At 47.7% G+C, this 23,055-nt stretch overlaps 1 protein-coding gene across 1 annotated transcript; it reads left to right on the plus strand.

The window, feature by feature from the left end:
* The first annotated feature begins 15,170 nt into the window (after positions 1–15,170).
* DUSP6 (dual specificity phosphatase 6) lies at positions 15,171–20,219 on the plus strand. The gene is made up of 3 exons (XM_030003174.2): positions 15,171–16,196; positions 16,874–17,311; positions 18,684–20,219. Exons 1-3 carry the CDS (start codon positions 15,794–15,796, stop codon positions 18,989–18,991), a joined length of 1,149 nt encoding a protein of 382 aa, XP_029859034.1. The 5' UTR covers positions 15,171–15,793; the 3' UTR covers positions 18,992–20,219.
* The last annotated feature ends 2,836 nt before the right edge of the window (positions 20,220–23,055 follow it).

Consider the following 23,055-nt stretch of genomic DNA (forward strand, 5'->3'; position numbering starts at 1 on the left):
CAGATCAGCGCTCTTCCCAGCCTCTCCTCCTCCAGGCTGCTCGCAGTGTGGAGTGCTCTTTTCCTGTTTACCCTCACATCCCTTTTTATTACTAGGCAGGATTTTTTTTTTTTTTTTTTTTTTTTTTTTTTAAAGCACACTCAGGCGCCTGCTTGTTTTTTCTAAAGCTCTACAGGGATTTGTTGGCGTCTTTTGCAGCAGGTCATCCTGTTTTCAGACAAAGTTCCTGTCTTGTTAAAAACAATCATTTCTGGATGTCTCTGTATGGCTCCTGCTTTTAATCATCCTGAGTCCTTGAGCCATGCAATCTGCGCTCCAAATATTTAGGTTTTGTTTGTTTGTAGCTAAAAAAAAAAAAAAAAAGAAAAGGAAAAGAAAGGAAAAGCCCACAGAACATTTCTCAAACTGCCGCCTTTCTGCAGGGCAGCAGACCTCTGCGCACCGCAGTAACACAGGCCAGCTGCGTGCGGGGTGGACGGGCCAAAGTAGGGCTGGTCCATCTCTTGGGCACAGTTTGCACTCTGAGCACCTAGCCAAAAAAAAAAGGAGTAACACTGTTTTGTGCAACAGTAATAATTTTCTGAGCAGCTCAAAGCTCTGCCTGGCTTTCAAACCCACGGACGGACAGTAACAGGGCCAGTATAATGCTATATAACTTACTGGGTTTTAATTTTATGTTGAGCGAAAAACTCAGACAACCATCTGTCGTATTTCATCTATTTTAATTCTGTACATGCCCCCTACTACTGCAGCAAGGGCAACTACCCAAAGAGTACATCCATGCTGACAACACCTCCTGTGATGAGGGGACCGCTATCATTTTAATTCCACTGAGGCTGGGACAGATATTTTGCACAGCTTCGTTTGAGACAGAGGCAGGAGATTACTCTCCATGGTTCCCTTTATGCCAACAGCAGAAGGTATTCTCTCTTAGGGGGCAGCTAGAGCCCCTAAATGAGGATCCCCTGCCCGAGCTCTGCTCTGTGCGGTCTCCCCTCATTACCCTAGTGAAGGGGGGCAGTATCCTGCCTCTTACAAGTTAGAGGATGTGAATAAACCCTCAATAAGTGGTGATTTAAGATGCCAAAGTGCTTCACAAGTGTATTTAGTACCCTTCACGTGTAAATAGATGGGGGAAGTCGGTTCACAGAAGGTGATACATCTCACCTTAAGCTGGGACAAGAAGTCAAGTCTCTTTTATCTAGCCTCGGAGGAAGGGCTGGATCTATCTGCCAAGCTGTGCTGTTGCCTGCAGTGCTGCAGGGAGGACTCACGGGAGCACAGGACTGATTCTCTGAGCTCCTAAGCTAGCACTTTCCAGCCTTTTACCTATTGGGAAATGCTGTTATTACAATGGCAAAAGAAAAAAAAAAAAAAAACCAAAACAAACTTATCCTTCTTACTGGCTCCCAATTTGCACTACAGCAAGATGCATCTTAAAGGGTCTTGGGTCACCTCCTTGGAGCCGAGGGAAAGCTCACTTTCAAGTGTACCTCCAGGGTTTTGTGTACTGTTATGTTCCAGGAGGTGATGAAACGTATTTCAAAATATGTGTGTTTAAAGGTGCCACAGCCTGCAGCTCCATTAAGAGAAAGGGTTTATTGTGTGCTTCCTGATGCTGAACGCTCATGCAAAATGATCATCAATCAAAGTTTCAGGCTTTGGTAAATTTACCCCTGACAGTTCTTATAGGAAGATGTTACACAATCCCTAACCCAAATGCTTTGATCTCCTAAGTCAAAGTCAATATGTCCAGCTGGATAAATAGCATTAAGCCCAGCACTGCTTCCTGTGTAAGTGATAAAAAATTGATAAAATCCTGACTTTCAGAAGCACAGGTGCTTTAAATCAATGGCGTACAGTTCAGCAAAGCTATTAATACCACCCCTGGAAGTCCTGACTGGAAGCAAAAAGCTTTGAAATTTTCATGCTCCTTAGTTCAGAAATGGAGTTTAAATTAGGTCGTTTTTAGGCGGCCACAACCACTGAGCCGTGCTCTGGGCCGGCATCAATCAGAACCGTGCCGTTTGCTTAACTGGACCAGAGTCCCAGAGCTGAGATTCAGTCTCCTGCACTGCCAGCCTCCCCGCAGCGCAACGGGATTAGCTTTCAAGGATGTGCTCACAGAAACACTTTTACAGCCTTGTCCCTAGTCCCTGTCCTAACCAGTCCTCTCTTCACACACATTAGATGTGTCGTCCCCCCTCTTCTTTTCAGGGTCCTACTGTTTTTCAAACCCCACTTAGTCTCCTTGGACTCCTAATTGACCACGGTGAGAATGCTTCCTCCTCCTCCTCGTATTATCACGGGTCCTCGTATTATCTGGGCGATAGCAGGACTAGTGGGGTTTAGGCAGGTTTCCTTCCCTCCGGCTTACTCACTTCCCAGCACCAATAATCTATTACAGGTCCTGTCTTACTGCCCATTCCCCTCCTCCCCCAATAATAATGACATTCTTGAAAGCTTGAGATAAATATCCTGTTACAAAACAGATGATCAGGATGAATATTACTTTCATCCTCTAAGTCACTACTTGTGGGGGAGTGGAGATAGTCTGTTTAGCCATATGGATGGTTTTCCATCATTCACAAATGTCACTGACAGCGGGGCAAAAAAAAAAAAAAGTTTTGATGTGATCTTTGGGTTGCTTCAGCTGAAGTTGATTCTTGGAAGGTAAGAATTCACCCTGGTCCAGGGCCACTCCACAGGAAATATAGCTCACATTTTCTTATGAAAGCCCTGAAAACATATGGGAAATTTCAGAAGAACATGGACCTTGTGTTAAGAAAACCCCTGGAGGAAATCTTTGACATACAGATCTTCTTAGGAATTTATTTAGATTCCTCTGAAATGATTGATACACCCATCTTCTCTCTTCCAAGTATACGGTGACTGTAGGTTCCTAGAAGTGCTACGTCTTCCAAAAAACCCAAAGAAATTGCTTCCTAGAAACCCTTCTTTGGACATGAGGGAAGGAAAGAAGTCGGAAAACAAAGTCCTCCTGCCACGTCTCGAGATGCAGTTCGTACTTCCTCTGAGAGTGAGCTAGACCGTGCCCACGGAGAAGTGTGAGGTGCCCTTTCACCCAGCGGCAGAAACGAAAATAGACACCTTGAGTTTCAACCAATGCCGTTGCTGGGCAGATTAGGAGGAGCTAAAGAAAACAGTCTCTATCTAAGAATACGACGGCTAAGGCATTTTCTCCCCACACCATTAAAAAGAGCTCAGGCGGAGACCGGACTAGGTGGGCAGCCTGTTCTCAGAGAGAGAGACCACGTTTCACTGGGGCTGGTATCTCAGGTTCAGCGGCCCCATTTTGTCGAGACCTTGCTCCTTCCTTCCCGACCTCAGCCACAGCTCATAACCCCACCCCAGTGAGCGAGCAAAAAAAGTCTCCTGCCTGCTCCCAAACGAGCTCTTGCTCTAAGGGGTGGCCTTAGGCAAAAACAACCTCAGCAAATCCTTAGTTCCCTCCTGGCCGGCCCGTGTAACCCTTTCATCGGTGCGTCTCCAACAGCGCATGTAGGACACACATCAGACACCCAGGAATTGCTCGCAGGCAAACTCTTCAACCCGTAGTGAATGGAGGCAGCTCACATGTTTTTGGAGGCCTGAGTATGAAGGTCAAGTGGGAATTTGGGAAGAAAGGAGGCAAAGGGCACGGGGCTGGAGCTGCACAGATCCACAGGGCAGCTGTTGGCATAGGGGAGGTTTTGGGGTCACCTTCACCTTACTTGTGATCCCTGGTTGGAGCTCGCCTTGCCACAGCTGGACCAGATCCCTCCGGCATGTTTCTCCCATCTCATCTCTACTGCCTCTGTGGTCAGAAGTTCGCTTTCCCCTTCTTTCTAAAGGCAATGTGCTGAATCGAGCTTAATGGATGATCAGAGCGACTGATCAATTCCAAGCCCTGAGAATAAAAAGCCCTTGGTTAATTCCTCTGCAATTTTGGCCTCGTTTGCCTTCTAAAGTAATATGCAATATATTTTTGCAGGACTCGGTTGCAAAATCGATATGGGCTATGCTTATAAGAGCAAAAAGCCAATCAACATCATGGGTCCTATTCCAGGCACTGCTTTTGCCTTACTATGTCAGCTAACCTAGTTTGAAAAACCACTGTAACACCACTCACAGGGAGGCGAGGCACTACATCTAAAGTGGTTTTCACAGCACAGACTGCTGTTATTCTAATGGCTATGAATTTTCCTATTGTTTCTTGCTACTATTTTAATGTTACAGTTGCTAATTTTTGTGAAACATTTTGATGAAGAGAATTGGGTCAATTCACCTACACTTGCCTCACCACTGAAACCAGAATACCTACTGCTCTATTTGTTTCTAGTCCAGTCTCTAGCTGGAGAATACTGCCCGTCTTACTCAGATGAGATAAACAGCATCAAAGTGATTGACTCAGGCGATATCTCCTCAATAGAGAGGGACAGGTATGCATCTGACAATTAGCAGATCGTAATCGGTATTTTCCCATAGCAATATATCTCTTAGCTTTACCAACTAATAATGCAGTCAGTATTCATACATTCACCTTTGTAAGTTTTCAGGAAAAAAAAAAGTCCAGCTAACAAAACCCTTCAAAGGAAATATCCCGTTGTACGTTTCTGAGTTGCCCTGAAGCTGAATGGTGTGGGGAGGTGACCTCTCCCTACCTGTACGTAACAGTTCTCGTCCACCTGACATAGCAGAGGCATCACGTGTGTTGTTAATGAGCCTCAAAGGAGCAGGAGCAATTGTTTTGAAATAATCAGCCTGTGTCTGATTCTGAAAGAAAGAGATTAATTTTATCAGTGAGCATAGAGAGCTCTTGGTATGCAAGAACTCATGCTTATTTGCCTCCAGTTTTCTCTGAGTAACTGCATGAATCAACACGGGTGGCGGTTGAAAGCACTGGGCTCGAGTGAAGAGTGCTCTCATCCCGAGCACTCAAGGCAGAAGACTCGGTTCCTTTATTTACTTTGCATAAATCCTGGGGAGGAAATATGAGGCACTGAGAGTCCCTTTGTTTTTGCTCACTGGATTTAAGCAATTCCTCCTGCACACATCAGAACAATGAATCCCTTCAGTCCACCAGGCTGCGAGCGATATAAGGCCATGGATTCTCGCTGCAGATCTCCAGAATTTTCTAAGTTTTGCAGAAGCAATTGGATGATTGCAGCGACTTCAGATTCAAACTTCGAGTCTGCTATTTTCAGAGACAAGTAATAAAAGGTACCCTCTTATGCTAAGAGTCTGAGCTGGCATAATGTACGTATGATTAAGCCAGAACATCCAGGCCGAAGCTGTCCTCACTAATTAGGAAAATTCCTGGCCAAAAATATATTGGTTGGAGCCCAAAGCACACAGGTTATCCCAGTGATTCCTCACCACTTACTGTCACTGGTGAAGTCCTCTTCTTACATACTTCCAGTCTCGGTAAGGACTTCCTAACACAGCCAGCGTGCTGTGTGTGGACAAGCACCCACACAGCTGGTAGGTTCCGTTCTTCCTCTGAACCCACAGAGCATGTAACAGAGCCCTTTTCTCTGACTGACTTCAGAAAACATACTTTTTTAGGTGAAAAACATCCTATAGCCATTTGACTCTCCAAGATCTGTGGACAAATGCTTTTTTGCTAGCTGATCGCTCAGGCATGTCAGCTGGATGCCCAGCACCATTCAGAGTTGTGTCCTGGCTCATTAATTGTACCATGTAGAAGAAGAGACAGTATATCAAGGTCATGATCATTTGAAATATTTCATATTTATCCAGATAAACAAAAAAAAGCCATCGGCTAGTTTGACTGGAGGGTTTTGGTACCAAAGGCACAACTCGGATCGAATAAGAAAGAAAACAGCTATCAGTTTTTGTTTCTTTCATATTTAATTTTTAGAGAGAAATCTTCTCTGAAGATGCCATTTGGACACTGACCTAGTCTGACTAATTTTGGTATCTTGCTCTTGGGAGACAAACCAGTTCTCCTTCTTTCCCTCTGAAATACATGTAGAAAAGCAGTTGCCTCGTAATTTAATCCACCATACTTCAGCGGGGTACTGAACCTACTCACCTTGAATATGGGCCATAAGGCATTTCAAGTGTTAGTTCGGAGGTTGCATTAGCATTCTGCAGCCCCAAAACTATATAGGCAAAAAAGTCAGGCAAACTAAAACTCAGGGAAAAAAAAAAAGAGAGAAAAGGTGTTGAGGGTGGGTGTGATGATGAAAATGCTGACGGGCCCTTGCATTCAGTGGCAGCAATTAGCTTTACCATAGTAAATTCCAGGCATATGGCATAGCAACTTTCGCACCCTCTTATATGATTTAAAACAGTTCTCACAAATGTTCGTCTCACTGTAACTGTGAAAAATCTCCTGTTTTCTCAAGAATAAAACCGCTCCAATATCTTGCCCTGACAACTGACGCTGAAAAAAATGCCCCCCAAATCCAGTTAAGGCAATGATGTGTGTTTAATGCAAGAGAACAACAATTAGTGTATTTTTGACTGAAAAGAACTCAGTTAAGCTGCCAGAAATGTCAAAAGTTCCTCACTACCCTGACACTTACGTAATTGTTCTGCGAACACCCACACGCCGGAATAGACCTACTCCACCAAAAATTGCAGGGCTGACTCACTGAGCGTTCCTCTACGTATCTGAAGACCTAACCATCTTGGATACATCATCCATAGCGTAATTCTAATGTGATTTCCCTGATTCAATAAAGTTACACTTCACTCCGGGAAATAAAAAAAAAGGATAATCTGTATCTTTGGGATCCTGCCCACCCATCACGGAGGAAGCAGCCAAAAACGGCAGTGCTGCAGAGGGTATCTGCTCTCCCAAACTCTGCCTGAGCCCCATACAAGGGCAGGACTGGGATTAGATGTGGCTGGTCACGGTCTTCTGAATTCTCCTTGCTGAAACAAGATACAGAAGCAACTGTACCTACAACCTACTCAGTTTTGACCTCCGTGCTGTGTCATGTTCGCCTTTCTGAATCCAGTTATTTCAGCTGGCCATGAACTTTCTGATCTGCAGGACGGTGCTCCCCTCCAGGCAGCTCATCCTAACCCCGTGCAGAGGCACTGGCCTGGCGCGGACTGGAAAGGGAGCAGGGCACTGCTGAACCCTGGTCCTTGCCTCCTGCACGCTTCTGTCTTATTCCCATTCAAATTCCGTTGTGATCCAGAAAGGCTTAACTTCTCTGATCTGATGGGACTGCCACATGAAATGAAGAAGATTGGTGCAAAACAGGAGCAGAAGCAAAAACAAAGTAACAGACCAATATTTATAACAATTACCAGACAAAACCTCTAAGAAAGAGCAGGGAGGCTCCAGTGTATCACCGGAAAGCATACGGGTGTGGGCATCTCTACAGCAACCTCTTGTGAACACTTGAACAGAGATTTACGTGCACAGTTTAGCCAGAATAGGAAACTTTGTGAAAGTGGTTTATACTTTACAGCTATACTACAAAACTGCTCAGAGAAAGTAATAATTTAATATAATTTACCTTTGCGGTATGCTGGTGGCACCAATGTACCAAACGAGTAACATAAACCGTGACCATGAAGAGTGCTGTAATCATCACGCCATTGTGCTCTGACATACCAGGTGACACCCTGGTATTTGGATGGGACAGTCCTACCATTAAGTCCTCATAAATATCTAAGCATACTAAAGCCAGGATAAAGTTAGCAGTAATTCTCTTGTCAACATTTGCAGAGATTACACTTGTACACACCCAGTCTTCAACGTATGTTGTATACTGCAAAGCTCTTAAATACTGAATCAAAGATGAAGAAATAACTACCGTACCCATTTATGGCTGTACCTTGAGATGTATGCCTTTCAAAAGGACTCTACGCCTTAAATATATACTTTCCTAGTGATGTGCACAACACAATACTGCCCCAGACATTTTTAATACTGCTCCATGTTTAGGGCATTATCCTTTCCTTATTTGTTCTGTTTACACCAAATTCTTTCTACTGGTTTCCCTCTCCCACCAACCAAAGTCTCTCGAGCTTCCAGATGAAAAGAAATTACTAGGCTGACCTGTGGGACTTAGGAGTTGCGGTGACTGACCCCTTCAGACCACTGTAGTTTGGCAGTTTTCTTTTTATGTCCTGGTTTTTGTTTTGGTTTTATTTGTGGGGGGGAGAGGGTGGTGCAAAATGTAGCAAACTAAACCAGAAAGGTAGGCGCTTGCACCGCAGGACACGACGACTCGCGTCACATGCTGTCCCCTGGAAGCCAGCGATGCCGCTGGTGCTTCAAATTCAGCATGCGATTTGAGCCCTTTTTTTTAACAGAGTAGGACATTTTAGGACCTAGGTGGTTTGGTGTTTTCCCCTCGATAAGCTGATAAGCTTTTACTTTACTCTCTGTCACTGCATTTACCCCATTTGGTGCAGGTCCTGCCTGGCCCAGGAGAGGTCCCCACGCGGGACTTTTTGTCTGTGAAAAGTAAAGCAGATTTGCTAAATGGGAGTCGGAGATGCCAGGACGTATATCTGTCCGCATCTCTCCCCCTGTGACATCCTGGAGCCAAACCGTGTGCTCGGCTCCAGCAGGTCCCCAGGACACATTCCAGCGGCCATATAAAAAACAGACAGCGGAAATCGAATTGTTCATGCCTGGGTTGGACTCCTAATTGCCTCTCTTTGGAACCAGAATATAAGATAGCTGCGCGGCATTTCTTTTCCTGAATATGCCTGGCCCAGGATGAAGATCTTTCTCTTGCGTAATTTGCTGTCCCTGCTCTGCTCCCTGCACAGCTGATTGACCCAGCACTGTGCAAACGCAGTCCGTGTTTACTCTTTTCACGGTCTAGAACAAGCCTTCGGTAGTCCCCAGGGTAGGCTTTATTCCCATGGTCAGAACGAGGGAGAGGTTTGGGAGCAGGGGAGCTCGTAAACGCAGAGGAAAAGAAATCTTTAGCATTGGGAAGAGAGAGTTGCTTTCTACACTTGCCTGATGCTGTCAGGTCTGCTTCCTCGTAGGACGAGTGAACGGGATGAAAATGGGACAGTGCTGTTGAGGGAACGTACTTTAGCGATAGCACTAATGCCTCCCCAGGTAAGCCCACATGTTAGTGCCTAGTAAGCCCTTCCAAGCACATCAAAATGGGCAGCACTAAAGAGATTATAGCATTTTCTCAGCAGCCTCATCTGGTGTGATGTATGTCCCCAGTATAGCGTGATACAGGCTGTCCCTGAATAGCAGGCAACAGCAGAGAGAAACACACCGGCATGCAAAACATGAGAACAGGCTTGGGGCACTACTGAACTCTTTGGTAGTGGCAAAGAAATAATTTAAGCACATTGTTGTCCCTATACAAATAGCATGATATTCCCGCACCTTGGATCAGGACTTTTGAACAGGAATTGCTGTTTTCTTCAGCTGAGGTAACAGAACCCATGTGAATCTGGATTCCAACTAGTAAGCTAATTTATTAATTTAATCACTGCCCCCAAATTTAAGGGCATTTCAGTATTTTTATGCAATCGCAGTCCAGTACCACTTTTAGAATCTAGGCTGCTTCTTTTTTTTGCCTCTATTATACAGTCCATTTTTTATTTGAAGGCTTTCAAATTAACATGTAATTAATTATAAGAAAACTATGCACATATATAGCCTTCTGTTCTCTTCATGTTTATTAAGACAGAGCTGCCCACCTGTGCTATGTTTCTATTGCCAGCAAAATGTAAACCACTGTGAAGTGATACACAGGTCAGTGCCACCAAACCTGCCACTACCAATTTCAGTACCTGGTGGGGGAAAAAAAAAAAAAAAGGAAAAAAAAGAAGAAAAAAAAAGATTAAAGTGCTGGCCCGTGTGCTTGGCAAATACACTGTGAGCCTGGCTAAATGTGTGCCCTCCTGCAAGCTTAGTTTTATCCTCTAAGAAAGGAGAACCCTACAGCCATTAGCGATCTGCTGTCAAACAAATCTGCTCACCTTTGCAGACCCTGAGGAACCATTTGGAGAGCTCACGTGTAAGCTACATTCAGAAGGGAACTCAGTTTATACTACAAGAAGTCAAAAGAAAACAAAACCTCTTGAATAAATGAATGCCTGTAGTAGCTGTTAAGTATTTTAAAGCGTCATTCCTAAGTAATTGCTAATTACATTACTTTATTACAAGGCACAATTAAATATGCGCTTGAGGTCATCCAGCTATTTGCTGTTTCAAGGAAAGCACTTGAGTCAAAAGGATTTCCTAAATGGAGTCATTCAGTGTTTTATTTCTCCAACTTCAGGAATTATTTTAGATGTGAATAATTGGACATTGAATAATCAGTTAAATGCCATTTCCATAAATTGTTTGTGCTTTACATAAAACAAATAAAATGCTTTATAGAGCACTTTCGTTCTTCCTTTGAGGCACCCCACGCTAACCAGTTTTGCACCAAATGCACTGTACTTTATGGCCAGTTTGGTCTAGGATGATTTGTTTATTTCTGTTTTCAAATAGATCATTCACACAAACCAACACAGGCAGAGCATTAATTCTCACTTTTACTGAAATTAAAAGGAACCGTGAGAGAGACTTACAGATAAACCTAGAGGTGAGAACCTAAAAGTAAGGGCTGGTTACACTAGGCACCATTTAGAGACAGTGAAGGGAACTGAGCAGCTCCAGAGGGCAGTTTGTCCTCTCTGAAGATCCCCTGAAAGTGATCATTAAGAGAAATAACTAGCTAAAATGTGAACATCTACCTTCTGACACCTAAAGCTGCATGACTACCCAGCTGAATCACAAGCATCTGCTGTTTCAGTCAAAGCTGACAGTCAAGATCCTCAAAATTCATGCCTAAGTGTGACCTGTCAGTGGAGAAACCTGTCTCCACCACATTTTCCAAGCTCTTGCATTCCCAGAGTTGAGTTGAGTTGGCATCTCATCCAAGATCCTGATGCCAGCACGTTTCACGCTCCTTGGCCTTCTCCAGCAGGCAATCCCCGAGCGTCCTTCACTCGCCCGACATTAACCAGTGCAGAGACGGAAGGTGTCTCCGCCACTTTGATTCAGGTCATCAGCAGGACGTGGAAAACCAAGGCTGGAGTCCCTGCTTTCGTAAATATTGATCGATGCAACAGGGGAAAGGTCTGGCCAAAGAAGCAGAAAAACCTTTCCTATTTTGGGCCCCACCTTCTCCTAGAAAGACAGGCTCCTATCGAATTCTGCTCCAAATCAAGCAGAAGAGAGGCGTGAACCTGCATCTTTAGAGGAAGAAAACTCTTACATAAGGAAAAACACTTTCCCATCCCTGCTGTCTAATGCAAGAAGAAACTTCATCGGTACTTAGCCTCCTGAGGATGCCTCTGCGTCGCTGCCTCAGTATCCCAGGCTGTGAGGCATCTCACAGTGGCCCAGTTGGCCTGGTTTCAAAATGTCATAGATACCTGCCTTTTTGGTGCTTCTCTCTCCCATTACACTATGTAGATAGCCTGGCTGCCTAATTCAGGGCCAGGGCTTCTATTACAGGGAGAGACAGGAAGGAATTGGGCAAAGCAGCACTGAACTCTGATGTCCATCAGCCAGGCAAGGCTTTTGTCCTCTGTGTCTGCATCTCTGGCCAAGACAAGCGCAGGTTATAAGCACTCATGGAGATCTATTCGGGCCTCTACACATGCTAAGAATGAACAAAAGGTTTACGGTCCAAAAGCCAGCAAAATAGGCTTTTCATGATGAATAAGCTTTGAGCTGGGCTGAAGAGGTTTCATTTGCAGCCAGAGAGGTACAAAATCAAAACAAAATAAAACAAACCCCACCCAGAAATAAACATTTCAGGGTTCAAAAGCTAACTGTGCCAGCGACTGGATGAATGAGGGGATCATGGTTAACAGGAATAGGCACTTCTTACTCCCTAGGTACTATAAAAAACTTCTGGAAGTTGAAGGATAAGTGACCTCCTGGTGAGGCTTAGGTTGTAGATCTGGTCTCTGATAAAGCATCAAACGGTAGCACGGTTAACCAAATCCTCTCCTGCATCCCTCAGCGACGGACAGGACAGCGTGGTTCAGACAGAGAGAGGAGAAGCGAGCGCGTACACACATGCAAAGACAAAGATAACAATGTGCCACGTAGTTTTCATTCTCCTTTAGAGTTCTTCGGCCGGTGTGTGCTGAGGGAGGCACTACTACAAATTCTAAGGGTGTCATCTGTATTTTTACTTGTTTAACTCTCCTGGAGTGCAGAATCTCCTGCCCGGCTCCCAACTCGCCCAATACCACCCTCAGACTGCTGCCATGCAATGAGCTGGCTACAGCCATCATCATTACAAGTCTCTGCCCCCAGCTCACTTGGGAAATACAACTCTCTTGAGCGTGCTTCATCTAACGCTCTATTGCCTTCATATACTTAACCTCAATGCTCATAACATCTCAATCAGATCTGACAGTACTAATGATAAAAATCTCTTTAAATGCTATCATTATTTATTGTTGCATTACTACTAGGCAGGTATCTCAATGGGTTTGATAAACTGCTTGCATAATATGTAGCTTTCAGTTAAAATGTTGAATGACTAAGATTTTTATTTTAAACCACTGCCATAAAACGTCACTGAAGATGCCCTGAAGATGATAATCAGAACATATTTTCTTCCTAAAATATTTTAGTCATCAGGGAGGCAAGTTTACCTTATATGAATATGGAAGTGTTTGATGGAAGTAATTTGGGGCTTGTTCTGTTTTCTTCGAATCCTAACTCTGCAGTGTGCTGATGTTTTTCTATGCATCTTCATTTTTAAAAATGTAATCAAAGTACAACGTAACCCCCAAGAACCATGTTAATTAATAATAACATGGATTACAAGGAACAAATTGTATTTATCATTGTGTCAAGCTTGCTGGGAATTGTCACAATGTTATACTGAAATTGTTGCCGTCTTTAACTTTCAGGTCACATTCACTATAGCTTAATAGGACTCCCTCTGCTTGTTTTCTAAGTTGATCCCTCTGTGACAATTGATCATTTGAGGATTCTTCTGGCTGTGGCTCCTGTTGGGATGAAGGTTAACAGAGAAAATACAGCTTATTATTAGAATAAATGAGTAATAAGAAATGTTTGAGATGGTTGTAAGACAAGCATCCCATTATACTGCACCTGAAGAGATAACTACAGCTGAGGTGGTTTGAGAATTTCTGTTTCAGTCACTCATGCTTTGCAGAACTTCCATTTCCAGAACTTTCATTTCTTAAGCCTGAAATCCATACTTTGTAAGGTTGAGGTTTAGGTTATATTACTTTGTAAAATTTGAACAGAAGTTGATTTGATAGACTTGAGAAGAAGGATAAAGAATAAACATGGTGCCAATTTTAAGGGAGGGGGCGGGGAAACAAATAATGCTTAAATTATGACCTGATTATTCATTTTACTAGGACTGTGCTATTTGTCATACTAATGCAGAGTGACAAACAGCGCCAGCCCCAAAGAATTTGCTGTCCTGCCTGAGCCCGAAAACAAAAGACTTAAATATAGCAGGGGGGGGGGGGGGGAAATCAACAAATAAATAAATAAAAATCAAAGGCTCCTTGCTTTGATCTATCACTGCTCTGAATATTTAAACACCATACCCCGAATACACAGAGCTGAACAGCAAGCGAAGCACCTGGTAGAACAGCCTGACAACTCTTTAATGAGAGGTGGGCGAGGTGGACTGGACGATTTGCCCCCACTGAGCGGTGGGACAAGGTATGTGGTGTGCGTCCAGCGAGTCGCGCATCAGCCTGGCCAAATCCCCCTGCTTAGGGGCACCGCAAGGTTTGTGCAACGCTTCAGTCCCGCTCGCAGGCCTTTGAAAAAGGTAGCGAGCAGGGATCCTCGCAAAATCCCTGCTGGGGAGGATGTCATTAATACCATCTGGGTGTCAGCCTGCCTTGAAACTGCGGCGACCGACGCGCCAACCGTCATTAACATCACGGACGTTTTCTGCGCAGAACACGCAGGACTGTCCACGCCGCCGTCTTTTCCCTGGGTGAACGCTCTCCAGCCGCCCGCTACCTAAGGAACCTCCTTCAGCTGGGCTTAAAAATAACCAGCCCTAAAGCACAGCAGCGGTGTAAACGAGATCAGCCTCTCCACTTCGACTCCCAAGCAGATGCTGGCGACGGGATTAGCATTTAGACCAGGCTTCTCCCCATTTATTTCCACTCCTCGCTTTTCACTTGGAACAACCCCGCTCCGCCCGGTTCCCCCCCCACCCCAGCTACCCCGGCACCGCTCCGCCGGGTCCCGCAGCCCCTCTCCCCCTTCCCCCGGGGGCTGCCAGGTACGAGGGGCCGGACCGGAGCGGACCGGGCGGTGCTGGCGGCGGGCAGGGGCCTCCCCGTTCCCCCGGGGCTCCGCGCTGGCCCCCCACGCCGCAACCGGGCGAGCGCCGTTCAATTTCGGGCTACCTGGAGGGCCCGAAGCGGGCGGCTTTTCCCCGGTCCCGTTTTTTGGGGTGACCCACCCGGGTTTTAATAACCCCCGCAGGCTGTTCCTGAGGCGGTGCTGGTTCCCCGGCGGATAAAGCCGGGCCGCGTAGGAAGAGATTAGCTCGGGGTTTACCCTTCACCCGTGGAGAGATCAGCTGAGGACAGAGGCTACCCGCCTCCCTAAAAATGGGATTCCCGGAACGCCCTAATGAAAAGCCGGGCTGCGATCAGCGCTGGGGAATTGGGGGGGGGGGGGGGAACAGACGACAACGACACTCAGCCGGCCCCCCGCGGCGTCAGATTTAAGGAGAGAAAATATGGAGGGAGAGAAAAGATGCCCTTTGTTCCACCGCCGGCGGCCGCCCCACGGCGGGTGTCCAAGGAGAAGGGAAGGGAAAGGAAGGGAAGGGAAGGGAAGGGAAAGGAAAGGAGGGAAGGGAAAGGAAAGGAGGGAAGGGAAAGGAAAGGAGGGAAGGGAAAGGAAAGGAGGGAAGGGAAAGGAAAGGAGGGAAGGGAAAGGAAAGGAGGGAAGGGAAAGGAGGGAAGGGGAAAGGAAAGGAGGGAAGGGAAAGGAGGACCGCGCCCCCTCACCTGCCCCCGCGTCCCCGTCCCCGTCCCCGTCCCCCCCCCCGCCGCGCCGCGGCTGCCGCTTGTTTGCACTCGGCTTATCCGGAGCGGAAATTCCTTTCCGTTTTTGTGAATGACAAACTCATTAACGATTCATCAACACAACCTGTTCCAGCCGGCCCGTCGCCGCGGCAACAACCCCTTCCGCGCTTCCCTATTGGTTGAGCCGGAGAATGTATCCATTGAGACGGCTCCGCGGTTGTACCCATTGAGGAGCCGGCGGGCTGAGCGGGGCCGCGGCTGAGGGTGCGCTGCGGGACCGGCACCGGCACCGGCACCGGACCGGGACCGGCGCGGTGTTTCCGCGCTAAGCCGGCGAGCCCCAGCTCGGCGCCGCCTTAATTGGATTTCATTCACTCGGGGAGGAGGAAAAGCCCAAGGGCTCGGGCTGCCGCGGCGATTAGGGCAGGTTCATTCAGGGATTCATTGACAAAAAAAAAAAAAAAAAAAAAAAGAAGAAGAAGAGGAGAGCGGGCGGGCTGGCTGCGCGCACGCACAGAGACACTTACACTTAGACACACACACACACACACACGCCGGGGCTGCTTCTCTCTCCCTCCCCGTGACTCCACCGCCGCGGGGGAGGCGGTGCGGGGGGGGGGGCTGCGTGATTCATTTTCCTGGGGAGGAGGGAGATAAGTTGTGCGGAGTTGGAGGGGTGCAGCCCGCCCGCCGAGCCAGCCGCATGCCTCTGTGAGCGAGAGAGGGGCGCTTCCAGAGCACGCTCCGCTTCCCCCCCCCGTCCTTCCTCATGCTAGATACGTTCAGACCCGTCCCTTTCGCGTCGGAAATGGCGATTAGTAAATCCGTGGCGTGGCTGAACGAGCAGCTGGAGATGGGCAACGACCGGCTGCTGCTGATGGACTGTCGGCCGCAGGAGTTGTACGAGTCGTCCCACATCGAGTCGGCCATCAACGTGGCCATCCCCGGCATCATGCTGCGGCGGCTGCAGAAGGGCAACCTGCCCCTCCGCTCCCTCGTCGCCAGCAGCGAGGAGGACCGGGAGCGCTTCGCCCGCCGGTGCGGCACCGACACCGTGGTCCTGTACGACGAGCACAGCCGCGACTGGAACGAAAACACGGGGGGCGAATCCGTGCTGGGGCTGCTCCTCAAGCGCCTCAAAGACGAAGGCTGCAAGGCGTTTTATTTGGAAGGTGAGAGGGGCCGCCCGGGCTTGGGAGAGAGACGGAGCTGCTTGCCTGCCTGCCTGCCTGCCTGCGGGCTTGCCTGCCTGCCCGCCCGGGGACCCGGGGCTGCGGGTGACGGGGAAGCCAGCCCCGCGGTTCTTTGCTCGGGGAAGGCTGGGGGAGCGTCCGCAGTGTCCCCCCGGCATCGCACTCCGGGAGGACACCGAGCTGGGCAGGGGGCTTTTCCCCTTGGCCTCTTCCCCCCCCCCCCCCATACCCCCCGGCATCCCTGCCCTCGCTTTGTTTAAAGAGACCTCGAGGACAGGAATGGCCGTAGCGGTGTGGGGAGGACGGGGCGAACGGGGGTCCCGGCATGAGCCGGGGGGGGGGGGGGGGCAGAAGGAATTGTCGCCGAGCCATCTCTCCGGAGGTGCCCGCAGGGCGAAGCGGCACAGAGCTTTAAGCTGGAATGTGTCGAGCTCGCCGCCGCAGCGAGCGATTTTCTTAAACCGTCTTTTAGGTTAGTCTGTGTGTGGGAGAGTGTGACATTTTTTTTTTTTTTTTTTTTTTTCCTTTTTCCCGGGGCTCGAGAGGGTGGGAAACAAATGCCCCTCTGCAGACAGGGCTGTCCCGGGGCAATAAGTCGGTTTGCCATCTTGTATCAGGTTGCATTTCCCCCCCCCCCCCTTTGCTTTTCTCCCCAGGTGGTTTCAGCAAGTTCCAGGCCGAGTTCGCCCTGCACTGCGAAACTAACCTAGACAGTTCGTGTAGCAGCAGCTCTCCTCCTTTGCCAGTCCTGGGCTTGGGAGGCCTCCGAATCAGCTCCGATTCCTCCTCAGACATTGAATCTGACATTGACAGAGACCCCAATAGTGCCACCGACTCCGATGGCAGCCCTCTCTCCAACAACCAGCCTTCCTTCCCGGTGGAGATTTTACCCTACCTCTACTTAGGCTGTGCCAAGGACTCCACTAATCTGGACGTTTTAGAAGAGTTCGGCATTAAATACATCTTGAATGTTACCCCCAACCTGCCTAATCTCTTTGAAAACGCCGGCGAATTCAAGTACAAACAGATCCCGATCTCTGACCACTGGAGCCAAAATCTGTCTCAGTTCTTTCCCGAGGCCATCTCCTTTATAGGTGAGACCCGGTTATTTGCTAACAGCTCTATGTCAAGGGGCAGAATTCAATTTCTTGTGCAGAATTCGAGAGATTTCGGGGCAGAAGCGGTAGCGGGGTTTCTGGCAGTCTCTGGGGGATGCCCCGCTTTCGGGTTTTAAAGCCGGCTTAAGTTGAGGGGCGGGAGGGGACTTGTCGGGGGGGTTCTTGAGGAGCCCCGGGGAATTGTAAGCGGTGTTCGCAGGTTGCAAACGCATACCTGGGGTGGCTGGCTGAGGGATTCCTTCCTGAGCCGTGTGTGCTTTTAAATCTCTTCCTGGGGGGGTGTATGTGTGTGAATGAGTCCGGGGTTGATGGCTTATTCGTCCTTTTTTTTTTTTTTCTTGGTTTTTTTTTTTTTCCTTCTTGAGGTTACTGAAGAGCAGTGTAATAAAAAGAAACTATCCGGGAAGCTAACTTTAGCTTTTAAATACAAGTTATTCATAAGCGGTATCCCTGGCAAATGTATAGTCAGAGTTTTAATTAAATCTCGTGGTAATAATGATATACCTCTCGGGCTCGCTGCCTCGGTTAGCCAGCCCTTAGACGTTATCCGTCAGCTTTGGAAACACGTCCCCTTGGGCTCAAGGAGTCCTGGTTAAAATTCTCACTCTCCTTGGCTTCGGGGAGGACTAAACTCACCCCATCGGGGTGAGGTGGGGTGGGCATCGCTTTATCTGTTGGGAAGCTGTGCTGTAATCCGGTTGAATGATACCGGTAATAGGGGAGAATGTAGGTAATCTGAGCCCAGCAGGAAGAAATGTGGGCTGGAAGCCACAAAGAAACTAATCTCCAGGCATTGTAATGCATTTCCTATTACAAAGGAACCCATTTTCAACCAATGTTGACATCCTGTTCCTCCTAATGGGCTGTCCCCAGTGACTTCCCTCATTCTTTTAAAATGCCTGAATACCTCCATTGTTAGCTGCACAACAGTTGGAGAATAATTTAATAGACCTTTGCAGTCTGCTGGTCTGTATAAAAGGCATTCAGTGACACATTGCAGGATTTCCATGCCGGGGCAAGGGGACTGCAAGAATTTAAGGCAAATCTCCAGACGAAAGCGTGTCTTTTAAAACTGACTTTAAAAACAGTGTCATGCGGCGTATCCTGCTCCCTTTGTCTCATTCTTAGTTTTCTCAGCTCTCGGACTCGGGCGCATAGATGTAGGGGGGTGGCTTCTCCTCTCGTCCTGGTTTCGAGCCGGTGAAGTTAACTCTTGCGTCGCACTGCTGGCCACTGGGACCCGAATCGTCCGTCCTTCCTCCTCGATACTAATCTCACTTGCGTTGAGAGATCAGTTACCAACCCCCTGTCTTACGTGTCCTTCTCTGCCTCTTTTGTCTCCGCACAGATGAAGCACGGGGGAAGAACTGCGGCGTCCTGGTGCATTGCTTGGCAGGGATCAGCCGCTCGGTCACAGTGACGGTGGCCTACCTCATGCAGAAGCTCAACTTGTCCATGAACGATGCCTACGACATCGTCAAGATGAAGAAGTCCAACATTTCGCCCAACTTCAACTTCATGGGTCAGCTGCTGGACTTTGAGCGGACTCTGGGGCTGAGCAGCCCCTGTGACAATCGAGTGCCGAACCAGCAGCTGTACTTCACCACCCCTTCCAACCAGAACGTCTTCCAGGTGGATTCCCTGCAGTCCACGTGAGCTCCCACCGCCTCCCTTCTCCTGTCCGTTTCATGGGATCACTCCTCAACGGTTTCTCTTTGGCGGTGATAAAGCAAACGCAGCTTTCTCTTTTTCTGGCCTCTGCTATCCAAAAGCAGCTGCCAGCGCGGGCTAGGAAAGGTTACACGGTGTGGAATCGGCCGTCGCGAAGGGAGGGAAGGCGGCGAGCTCTCCGGGAAGGACCGCGGTGACCGGGCGGCGGGCGGGCGGCGCGCTCGGCCCTGCTCGCGCGGCGGCTTGGGTCCGAGGGCTTCCAGGGGCGGAGGGTAAGGCTGGACAGGCTGAGCACGTGTTCTCTAGAGACTGGAACCGTCCCGCTTCCCTCTCTGCTTTCGGATCTGTGACACACAGCTTTGTCTTCAGTGAAGACTGGTTATTTTTGTTTGTTTGTTTTAAGTTAGAGGAGCCAAAGAAAGAGATTTCAGCTTAGTGTGTTTGGAGTACTTGGTTGCCGGGAGCTCGGTAGTATTCTACTTGATCAATGTAAATATTTAATCTTAAATCGATTTGCAATTTTTTTTTTTATTCACATGTATTCAAGAAATCAATCCAAGGGACATCTCTGTTTTGTTCTCTTCATAAATTCTGCTTTATTTGTTTGTTCTTTTTTTTTTTAATTGCAAATAATATATTTGCAGCATGCTTAATTTTATTGTTCAACTGAAGCAAGCTTTCCGTGAGGGAGAAATAGCAATGGTGAGAAGTTTGCAAAACACGTTTTGTGAGCAAGTACAGTCTCTTCTTTCATATATCTTTCTTTTCCTTGTGGTGATTTTTTTTTTCTCCTCACACTCTTGATGTAGTTTCCACATGATATATATATATTTTTTAAATTAAATTAATTTTTTTGCCTTACCTTTTGTAAATAGATCATCTGGGAGGAGGTTTGTCTTTGAATGCGAAAGATTTTTGATCACTTTTTAAAACTTTCAGATGTGCTAAACAGTGCATTACCTCTGTACAAATTCTTCAGGGAGCTTCACCTCAAATGCAATATTTTGCATCTTTTTCTTTTTTTTTTTTTTTTTTTGTATAAAACTGGAAGTATGTGCAAGCATTTGTACCTGTGTGTACGCACAGTGAACCTGCACATGGTTGCCAATAAGGGAGAGTCTAATTCACGGTGTAAAAGTTTTAAGATGGAATTTATTATAAGAATGTAAAACCTTAAATTATTAATAAATAAATAACTATTTTTGGCTATTGAGAACCTGGCTGGCTTATTCCCCCTTTCCCCTCTGTGTGGGTGTAGTTAATTGCACATACACATATGGTTATGTTTAAAGGTAATGATTGCTTTCAATAGCTTTTGTACAGCCCCTAAGACAATAAAGCCTTGATTTCCCCTTTGCTCCACTGGTGCCTAAATGAATAAACAGTGCATGTGCTGGATTCTTGTCTTGCTTTGGTGAAGGGAATGCTTTGAAGGCCTTTAGGTTAATTGCAAAATATTCTGGCATCCCTTTGCTACCCCAGGGATGCACCTGACCCTGGGCCATAAGGATCTTTTTTCTTTTTTTTTTTTCCCCCTCCTCTCTCAGAGTAAGGAGCTGCTGTTTTCTGGGTTTGTTTACAAGTTTGGGCCACTCTGTTACAGGTGCCAGGAGATGGGTTCGTGTTCTCCTTATCTGTCTGGCAGGAACTCCCTTCACAGAGATCCATCAACAGTCTGCAGCCTGTAAATGATTTTTCTGTCGCTGTTCAGCTGCGCTGCATCTTAGCAGGTGAAGGCAAGGAGGAAAAGTCTCTCTATACCCTTAGTCACCTCATTTCCTCTTTGGCCCCTTCGAGCAGTCCCGTCTCTGCAGAAGGAAAAAGGGGGATTATAGCGATTGCAAAACTTCCTGCTGCAACTTATTAACATCCTTCCTGAGGAGAAGTGGCCCAAGGTAGGGTGGTGCCAAAATCCGCGTGCAGTACCGGGGTGATGGGCTGATGCTGCAGCTGGGGCTGTCGGCCGGGGTTCTGCAGAATTCCTGGCAGCCGGAGCACATTTCAAGTAATTTTAGAAACTGCAAGTGTGTGAAAAGCAAAGCAAACAAAACATGGGAAAAAAGTGAGTCAGTGTCTCATGCAGTAGTGGCCTAGATTGAGTGCATAAACTGTGAAAGTAGAAGTGGGTTGCAGTTAAACTTGGCTTGCGCTAATCCAGTTTTGAACGGTTTCCGCTCTTGGCATTCCCTGTGCTGCTCTGTTCAAAGTGGAGATTTGCAAGCAGCTCTAGCAATTTCCTGTCCAGCTGCAGCTCAAGTGACTCCCTTGGTTTTTTTCTTTCTCTTTTTTTTTTTTTTTTTTTTTTTTAATACGGTCTGCGGATAATTTTAGCCAGTTTCCTCTTTGTGGATTATTAATCTGCTTTCCTTGTAGAACCTACATAGCTGTGTCCCTACTGTTCTGCTGAAGTCAACAGATGGCCTCCCCGCCGCTTCCTCTCCTTTCGCTGTGGGTTTGTTGTCAGGCCACTTCTGAAATTAATAGTGTTTTCTGGCCGGCTGCCACAGGCCATTACCGCAAAGGGGAAGTAACACATCTGAATAGCAGGAAGCCGGGCAGGGTCACAGCGTGAACTGAACCTGTTGAGCGCGATCAGGGCCTCTCCCGTTCGGCGAGCGGAGGGCTCCCTTTTTAAAACGCCTCGCCCGGAGGAAGGGGCCGATGCCGAATGCCTCAGCTGTTTGCACCGGGCAAATATTTCCGGCCGAATGAGTCGCGAATGTTAATTGTGACTAGGTGCCCGTTAAGGTGCGGAGGTAAAGGGCGGCGTGCGGCTTGTAGCCTAGGAGAGGAGGGCCGTGGCTTTCTTTGCAAGCTGCTTTGAAAAGTTGGTGCTCGCAAGGGTTTCCTGCTTCCTTCCTGCCTCACCGAATGACTAACACCGACTCGGTACTTCTGCAATTCATCATCTTTCGGGACAAGCAAGCAAAGACGACCAGCTTTGCTCGCACACACACGTACAGCAGAGTCAGGCAGAAAACTCGTTCCAGATTTTTCCTCGAGCGAGGTCTGAACCAGGGCTGTTAGTCAGAAACCTCGGCTGAACTTGAACCAGGACCGGGCGAGAGCAACTCCGGTCCCAGGCAAACCCAAACCAGAACTGGAGCCAAACCAAAACCTGGTTCGACCTCTGATTTTGCACAGGGTGTTCACACTCGCTCCTGTGCTGGCTTTTAATTACAAATGGTTGGGAGGGAAAAGCGGTGAGGGCTCTCACCAGCAATGTTCAGGCTCCCCGGTAACTCTGCCCCAGCACGGGGAAGGGAATGGCTCCTGCTACACAAGCGTTTGCCAGCTTTTCCGAGGCTGGGCTCTGCTTGCTCCTGCTGTCCCCCCCCAGCACTTGTTTCAAAATAACTCCTTTCCTTTCTCCCCTCCCTCGTTTCAGAACCTGCTGGGATGGGGCAGAGGTCCTGAGCTTCTGGGGGGTTTGGCAGCTATTGTAGTTCCTCAGCTGGTAAAGTAATTTGTAAAGGGAAGAATAAATCCTTTGTGCTTGTAGGGACAGGCCTGACGTGTATAGGGGGAAAGGGGGGGGAATAGCCCCCCTTTGCAGCTAAAAAAATTGCAACCTGCTTCATGTTATGATGCAGGAGTGTGAGGTACTGAATTCCTTCAGAAGCTATGGAGATATTAGGGAGGAAAACTGCCCCCTTGGGAGCGATCGGAGCTTTCTCACACCATCCATCTGTGCCTTTAACGCAAAGGGTGAAATTGTGTCCTGTGGCATCCATGTCCCCTTTGCTCTGGTAAGGCCAAGGTTCCCTTCAGTGTTTGGGTGCACATTAGCACTTTGCTTTCCATTTTCTGTGCAATCACATCGGGTAGCTCATTGTGCTGGTTCCCCTTCTTGCAGTTCCTCTTTCCCGCTCACCCCTTTCAAACCACTCTATGGCCACCGTCAAAATGTCTTCCTACTCTTTCTGGTTTTTCTTGTCGTAGCCATAGTTTTCTCTTTCCCCATTCTCTTTCTTGTCCTTTTTTAATGCTGCTCTTCCCCCCGTGCCTTCTGTTCTTCCACAGACCTTTTCCTAAGCTTTGTAGTCCTT

Source organism: Aquila chrysaetos, chromosome 26 (assembly GCF_900496995.4).
Source record: "Aquila chrysaetos chrysaetos chromosome 26, bAquChr1.4, whole genome shotgun sequence".
Taxonomy (NCBI): domain Eukaryota; kingdom Metazoa; phylum Chordata; class Aves; order Accipitriformes; family Accipitridae; genus Aquila; species Aquila chrysaetos.